This window comes from Ahaetulla prasina, chromosome 2 (genome assembly GCF_028640845.1).
Source record: "Ahaetulla prasina isolate Xishuangbanna chromosome 2, ASM2864084v1, whole genome shotgun sequence".
Classification (NCBI taxonomy): domain Eukaryota; kingdom Metazoa; phylum Chordata; class Lepidosauria; order Squamata; family Colubridae; genus Ahaetulla; species Ahaetulla prasina.
In genome coordinates this window covers 160,988,756-160,996,995 of record NC_080540.1, presented here as the reverse complement: position 1 = coordinate 160,996,995, position 8,240 = coordinate 160,988,756, and the positions used below count along the sequence as shown (strand labels likewise).

Genomic DNA, 8,240 nt, shown 5'->3' with positions numbered 1-8,240 from the left:
TTTACTGAATCAAAACAGTAAGATACTCATCACCAAATTTGAACCTGGTCAGTCCCATTTTTTTTGTATAAAAAAGTTTTATTTTTACAATCATATCAAACAACTCATTCAATGCACAGTTATATACAATTAGTCGGGCCTGCCCAGTCACCACCCTCCTTTTTAACATTCTTCCCTCTTCTACCTTCTACTTTCCAGCCTTCCTCTCCTTCTCTTATCTACATCCTCTCCTCCCTCCACCCTACACCTTCCTTCTACCTCTTCTACCCCTCTTCCTTCCTCTTCTCCTCTTTCCTACCTCCTACTCTCTCTTTTCTCCCTCCCCACCGTTCTAAAATGGTAACTGGGCAGACCCGACCCTACATTAATTATATTTATACATCTTCAATAATCCCTGTACATTAACCATCACTCCATCTCTATTGAAATGTTACAGGAGAGAGTATTGTGGGTTGAGGGTGTTCGAGTAACTTCATGAATGTTTTAACATGTATTTGAAAATGAAATTGGAATGTGTACCTCTCGTACACCCAAATGGGTGTATGTAAGGTATTTGTGTGTGTATGAGAGATTTTAATTTTCCTGACAAAGCAAGCATTTGTGAAGATAAGGGGAAGTTTGATCCCCTTATATTTGGGCTCTTGGTTCCATCTTTCATTTTTTTAAAAAAGTTTGTAAAAAGAATTGATTAAGTTGCGAGTTTGCTAGTGACTCATTCTGAGCTGCTAAAATAAGCAAAGGATTTCTTAGATCAAATTCCTGCACAATGACATGTTTCTTGATAGTGAAGATTATATACAAGTGTTAGTGAGGAGAGTTCATGTTAAGTACCAAAAGATACATCTCCAAAACCTTGTTTTATATATGGGCATTGAGGATGGAAATGGGATGACTTCTTAAAGACACTTCTCTCCCCTTTATTATTATTTTTTTAAAATCACTGTCAAAAAGAATGGGGAATACTGGTAAAGTTTTTTTGTTTGGGTTTTTTTTGTCTTCAGCCTTGGGAGTTGCTGCAAAGCATTCCCACTAGGGACAGTTGTAAACTGATCTTCAGAAAGAGAAGTGTTTTTAAAATAAGCCACAGCAACAACGTTCGGCTGTCTTATTTGGCTCCCTGCCACCAGCACTTCCATCTCTGTCACTTTGATCCTCTCATATTTGGACTTTGGCTTGCAATGCCTCATATCTGGACTGAGCAGCTGAGAGTTGCCCAAAGGGAGGTTGTACGTGGCTGTGGAGGGAGATTCCAAGGGCACCACAGATTGTGTTTCCCTCTTGCACAACGTAGGATGAGTCTTCAGCCCATCCACTTTGTACACCTCGGTGCGCCTGTGAGCTGAACGGTGTTTTCTCTGAACTGCTGACCGATCTTTGGAAGAAGGAAGAGGAAACCCCCACAGATTCCTGCAATTCTTTCAGATTGCTAAACCCATGTTCAGAAGAAGACTCACCCCTAGAGCTGGACCACGCTGTGCCACGGAGGAGGTCTTTTGCTTCCCTGTTGACTGCTAGGCCAATTCCTGGCCTGTCTGGCTGTCCCTACGTTTGTGACACACTTAGAAGTGATCTGAGACTCTTATTTCTCATGATGTTATATGAGGGCCAACGGAAAGATGCCAAATGCGTATCAAGAGTTCATAAGGAACTCTTCCTTTCAACAGGAAATAACTTTTGCTTCTTCGATCCAGTAGGCTGGTATTTTCACCGCCTTTTGTATCGGGAGATCCAATTTTACTATAGAAATTGCCTGATCAATTTGCAAAGCAGATTTGCAAAGCAGAGAAAACCCATCTAGGCCATATTTTTAGTGCTACAGAAGAGCCTGTTAGATCAAGTAAAGCAAGCTTAAATGACACTGGCTGTGGCTCTACAAAAAAGGCTGCCAGTTCACTCCTGCTTGCTTGCTTGCTTGCTTTCCAAAGGTTTTTAAAGAGGATGTTCTTATAAAAGCAGTTTCATAATAGGTAACACTGAATGAAATAGCCAATAATGAAAATAAACTCCCCCGTCCTTTATTGATTCTTGAATTGCTGTTTGGATATGCTCTCGTTTGGGCTTGGCTGCCTAGGTTGTAGCCCGTGATGCAGCTAATGCAGCCGTAGATTTGGAAGGAGAGGCTCACGGAAGGGGATGGGGCAAGACAAACGGCTTTGCTACGTAGTCCTCGACTTATGATCCACCATTGAGCCCAAAATACCTGTTGCTAAGTGAAGTGTTTGTTAAATGAATTTGTCTCATTTTACAACTTTTCTTGCCAGAGTTGTTAAGTGAATCACGGCAATTGTTAAGTTAGTGACACGGTTGTTAAGTGAATCTGACTTCCCCATGGACTTTGCTTGTCAGAAGGTCACAACACCTGATCACATGACCCCGGGACACTGCAACCGTCATAAATATAAGTCAATTGCCAAGGGGGGCAAATTTTGATCATGTGATCATGGGGAGATTGCAACAGTTGAGTGAAAAATGGTCACAAGTCACTCAGTGCCGTTGCAACTTGGAATGGTCACTAAATGAATTGTAAGTTGAGGTCTACCTGCAATGGGTTGATTATTAAAATTGTGCTTTCCACAGCAATAATAATTGATGGAAGATAAACCATGCCCTGTTACAGACCAAAGAAATATTTATACAAACATAGGGGGGCTGGCTTTTAGGGGGTGCCCCAGGTACCCATCTAGTCACCAGGAATCAAACTTCATTCATGGTGGATTGTACTTTAAAAGTATGTAACAAATGCCATTACCTTTCATGAATTAGACTGTTTCTATTTCATGAAGCTGAGCTTGTTGATCAAAAGGTCAGCAGTTCGAATCCCTAGTGCCGTGTAACGGGGTGAGCCCCCGTTACTTGTCCCAGCTTCTGCCAACCTAGCAGTTTGAAAGCAGGTAAAAAATGCAAGTAGACAAATAGGGACCACCTTTGGGGGGAAAAACAGCGTTCCGTGCACCTTTAGCATTTAGTCATGCCAGCCACATGACCACGGAGACATCTTTGGACAGCGCTGACTCTTTGGCTTTGAAACGGAGATGAGCACCGCCCCCTAGAGTCGGGAACGACTAGCACAGATGTGCGAGGGGAACCTTTTATTTCATGAAGCATGAGTAGCTGATAACAAAATTGAATAGAGTGTCTTCTAGAAACAGATGTGGCTAAGGCGCTCTCACAGAGAGGGACTCCTCAGGGTGCCGTCAGCTAGGCAGTGCCGTCTGGCGACGCCCAGGGGAAGGACCTTCTCTGTGGGGGCTCCCACCCTCTGGAACGAACTCCCCCCAGGACTTCGTCAACTTCCGGACCTCCGAACCTTCCGTCGCGAGCTTAAAACACATTTATTCATCTGCGCAGGACTGGATTAGATTTTAAATTTATACTGGTTTTAAATGGGTTTTATTATTTATATTGCTTTTAATAATTCGGCCATGTAGAATAAGTTTTTTAACTGTTATTTTAGTCTGTATTTATATGTGCTTTTTACTTGCCTGTGAACAGCCCTGAGTCCCCTGGGAGATAGGGCGGTATATAAATGTGATAAAATAAAAATAAATAAAAATAAAATAAAATAATAAGGCTACCGAGCAAAAATATTACCATCTTAATTTCAGTATCGTCTAATCCTAAGGATTAAAATAGACCAATGTACTCACACACATGTTTAACATATTTAAGTAGGGAAGTTGGAAAGATCAGAAGGGTATCTCCTACTTGCAGTGCAGGCTTTAACCTTTTTCTGGGGCCTTGAGTTGTAATAGCAAGAAAGAAAAAGGTAGGTAGGTACAGTACCTTACTGCTCTTTAGTCTTTACTAAAACATAAAATAATGATCAGACAAAGGTCCAGTTTGGAATTAGATGTACTTTTATTTATGTAGGCACAGCCACCAAAGAAGCAAGAGTTAGACACACAGTACTTCTGATTACAAATGTGCGTTTCATGTTAACGATGGAAGCCTGTTTTTCTCCCCAAAACAGCATTTCCTTGGAGCAGTGGGTGGAGCAAAGGTCAGTTGTATCTAGAGCCAAAAATCATCCTATTTCTTTCACCATCACCCTTGTTTCTGTTTCTGTCAATTTCTCTCCTTTTAAAACAATTGCTTTACTCATGGAGATGCTCCCAAGAAAAGGAGAAAGAGCTGTTAGTCTTCTTGAATTGAATTTTGCTTCTTTGGAAATTAGATTGAAGCTGTCAGCTGACTACTTCTGCTGTAATACGCTGAGAGTCTTTAAGAGGATATCAAATCAGTTTTGGGGCAGGTGGGGAATGGCAATAACTGAGCAGATTAGATGGAAACCTCTCTGTAAAACACCAGGGATTAAGAAACTGGGATTTTGTTACTGATTTCATGCTTTGCTCCCTAGTATTAAACTATGATATATCTAGAAAGAGGGATCCAAACTGACTGACAGGTGCTTTATCAAGTGTGATTACAAGAAACAGTGTACACAATAGAAAAGGGATCTAGCTTTTAAACAACTGTTTTGGATTATATAGCATGGTGGCCTGTGGGGGAGACAAAAGGCAGAAATAATGCTGCAAGTGCAGTTTTAAAGGGCATAATTCCAACAAGGATTACAAGGATAATTACATCTGTGATTTTTTTTTTTTTGCCTTTTGTTCTACCGTTAAAGGCACAGGGGATGCTTGCCAGGAAAAAAAACGGAGATGCCAACCATTATGCATATTACTCATGCTTCAAAGTGTTTACAAAAAGTGGCCACTGGGAGAAAGGAAACTCTGCAAACTTTATAGGTGGGAGGGAAGACAGAAACGAAGAACCCACCCGTACAAAGGGTCTACTGGAAGTGGATTTTAGCAGCCCAAGTGGAGAAGGGTGAGGCTCGCAGCAGTTTAAACAGACACGTTCCCCCTGATCTAAGAGGACCAGGAACCACCCATCTAGTTGGTGAAAGGTGGAAATGTAATTTTTTTAGAGGATGATTTTAAAGCCGGTCTTTGATCCATCCATCTTAAGGGCATCCACAGTTGGGGAAGGGAATTCTCACATTTCAGGCTGCTGCTAATTTAACCAATCGGATATTTGTGGGAGAAGCCGGGAGAAAAAGAGTTGTCGGTGAGTTTGGTACAAATTGAGTGGGAGTTAGTGGATTAAGATCTATTCTGAAAAAATAGCAAGTAGCACACTTGGACAAACTACCAAATAAACACCCAAGATATCTGATGGGTTGCAATCTTAGCCCAAACCCAGTTTAGCCCATTGTTTAACCCAGATAATATTCCAGCCTATCCGGAGAGAAGGACATAAATCAAGTAAAATCATACTGGAGTAATTCTTGTAGCTAAAATTGTCAAGTGAGAGAAATGGATTGGTTAGAGACTCTGTTAATGTAGCCTTACAATGAAACTAGCTTGCTGTAGTAGTGGTTAAGGCATCATGTTAGAAACCCGGAGACCATGAGTTCTAGTCCTATCTGAGATACGAAGCCAACTGTATGATCTTGGGCCAGCCGTTCTCTCTAAGCCCGAGAAAGTGAGCACTGATAAGCCACTTCTGGAAAAAAAAATCTTGCCAGGAAAACTTCTGGGACTCATCCAGGCAGCCTCTGAGTATCAGACAGGATTGAACGGAAGGAAGAAGAAAAAAAAGACTTGCAATAAAGTACCCTGTTTGCCCCAAAATAAGACATCCCCTGATAATAAGCCCAATCGGGCTTTTGAGCGCATAGCAATAAGGCCAAGTGCTTATTTCAGGGTTCAAAAAAATATAAGACTGGGAAACTTATTTTCGGGGAAATAGAATTAGTTCATCTACTTGTGTTTCCTGTCTGGTCTCCCTGGTAAGGCTGACATCAGTCTTGTGAATCTGAAAATACAATTCTCCACTGTCTCCTTTACTTCCTGAGAAATTAGGGGTGATTCTTTTAGAGCCTCTTGCACCACCCACTATCCAGCTGCAGTATGCTGTCTCTTAACTGACTGGTTCCTAGCAGCATTTCTGGGCCCAGCCTCCCAAGGTCTTCCCTGTATAACCATTATAGTTGGACGGCAGCATTGGTTCTTTGTCTTAAGCAGCATTTTGTTGTTGTTGTTCCCTAGATTTAAAGCTAGGTTTCTTTAGAGGGACAAATTCTTATCCGATTAAATCTGCTTCCAAAGCAGTTCTGTTGTGTAGCCCCAGCACGTGTGTGAGTCTAGTCCGTCAGAGGATTGTGCTGAGTGTATTATCTTCATCCACCTCCTTCTCCTCGGGTTGGAATGAGCTGCTGCTGGGAACCGGCAAGGATTTGAGGTATTCCAAGTGACGCCGGGATTCGGCTTGGTTGCGCCGGATATAATAGATGACGTAAGTGATCACGACACCAAACCAGATGAACATAGTGAGCAGCATTGCAAAATCGGTATTCTTTTGCTGAGTGACACAGAAGTTGACGCCAGTGCTGACCAGCTGGGACAAAGTCTTCCCAACATACTCCTTCCAATTTGCAGTGGCGCACACAATGTCTTCTGCCGTCCTGGCTCCTAAGGAAAGAGCCTTCATCAGCTCCTGCAGGGAGCAGTCACAATGCCAGGGATTGTTGTAGAGTTCTAGCTTCACCCAGGTCAGCATGACAAAAGGAGCAGGGTCTATGTTTTGCAGCTTATTCCCTGAAAGGTCCAGGAGCCTCAGTGCATTCCCTAAGCCGTGAAAGGCTGCTGGAGAAATGCTCTCGATGAGATTGTCTGCCAGGTGAAGTTCATGGAGGAGTTTCAGGTCGTGGAAGGCCCCGCTGGATATGTGGACAATCCAGTTAGAGTCTAGGTACAACACCCGAGTGTCATGAGGAATGTCGAACGGGATAACCATCAGATTTCTCCAACTGCACCACACCACACCGTTTCCTGGCGGGCAGTCACACCTTCGAGGGCACAACTGATGGCCATGCAAGCCATGGATCAGGAACAAGAAGACAGACCACACCGACATCTCTGCCTGCATTCTTCACAAACAACAGTGAGATCCTGGCTTACAGGGCCCAGAACGCTGATTGAAAAGCAAAGGGATGGGAAGAAAGTAAATGAGAGCGATAAAGGTCCTTACAATACATTTAATGCAAGGCTGTCAAACTCATGGCCCGCAGGCTGAATGCGTCATGCACTGGCCACACCCACGCCTGGTTTAGCGAAGTGGGGGGAAAGGTTGCGATACGTCACGTGATGCCACCGTGATGACACGAGTTTCACACCCCTGATTTAATGGGTTTATTTGTCAGGGTTCCAAGTAATACTCCCAATGAAAGAAGACTCCGAGGCCAGAAGTTCCTCAAAGTTCCATTTTATTAGAGATGTCATATTGGCACATCTGGGAAAACCCGAATCTGAAAGCCTCCAGGTTTTCCCCACCCAACAGAAAGTCCAAGTCTCTTCCCCTGCACCCACATGTCCATCACATGGTCCAATCAAGGCAATATCCCAATTGGAGATGCCTCTCAGTCACCCCACTCCAGGCGCAGGGCAGGATGTCCTTGACTCTCAAAGAAAAGAATGTTATTATGGCTAGATAACTCTCCAACTCCATATAATCCCCCCTCCCAGTTTCCCACAGCACTAAATGTTGTGGGAAAGATCCAAAGTAAAAGATGTCTTCCAGGACTGACAATCATATGACCTTAAGCCGTAAAACTTTATTAATAAATGGGCACATGCTATTTTTTGTCTGTTATGAGTTATACAGGCAGTCCTCAATTTTCAACAGTTCATTTAGTGACCGTTCAAAGTTACAACGGCTTTGAAAAATGTGACTTATGACCATTTTTCACAGTTATGCCCTTTGCAGCAACCCCATAATCATCATAATAATCCCCTAAATTGAAATTTAGATGTTTGGTAGCTGGTTCATATTTATGACAGTTGCAGTGTCCTGGAGTCATGTGATCTCCCCTTTTGCGACCTTCTGACAAGCAAAGTCATTGGGGAAGCCCGATTCACTTAACAACTGGGCTACTAACTTATCAACTGCAGTGCTTCATTTAACAACTGTGGCAAGAAAAATCGTAAAATGGGGCAAAACTCACTTAACAACATAAATTTTGGGCTCCATTGTGGTCATAAGTTGAGGACTACCTGTATTTAACAAAAGCTGTTCAACCTAGCATTTCCTCTCCATAAGCAGTAGCTCCTGTTTTGGCCTGGTGCAGATTGTTATAGTATGTAAATTTATTTTCCTTAAACCAAAAATAGTTAATGTTTTGGAAATGGAAGATAAGAAAGCCCCAAATCTTATGTGAGGGCAGTAAAATGGTGTCA

At 42.7% G+C, this 8,240-nt stretch overlaps 1 protein-coding gene across 1 annotated transcript; it reads right to left on the bottom strand.

The window, feature by feature from the left end:
* Positions 1–4,099: 4,099 nt before the first annotated feature.
* On the bottom strand, positions 4,100–6,921 carry LOC131192426 (leucine-rich repeat-containing protein 3-like). The gene has a single exon (XM_058171571.1). It carries the CDS (start codon positions 6,919–6,921, stop codon positions 6,157–6,159), a length of 765 nt encoding a protein of 254 aa, XP_058027554.1. The 3' UTR covers positions 4,100–6,156.
* Between the last annotated feature and the right edge of the window lie 1,319 nt (positions 6,922–8,240).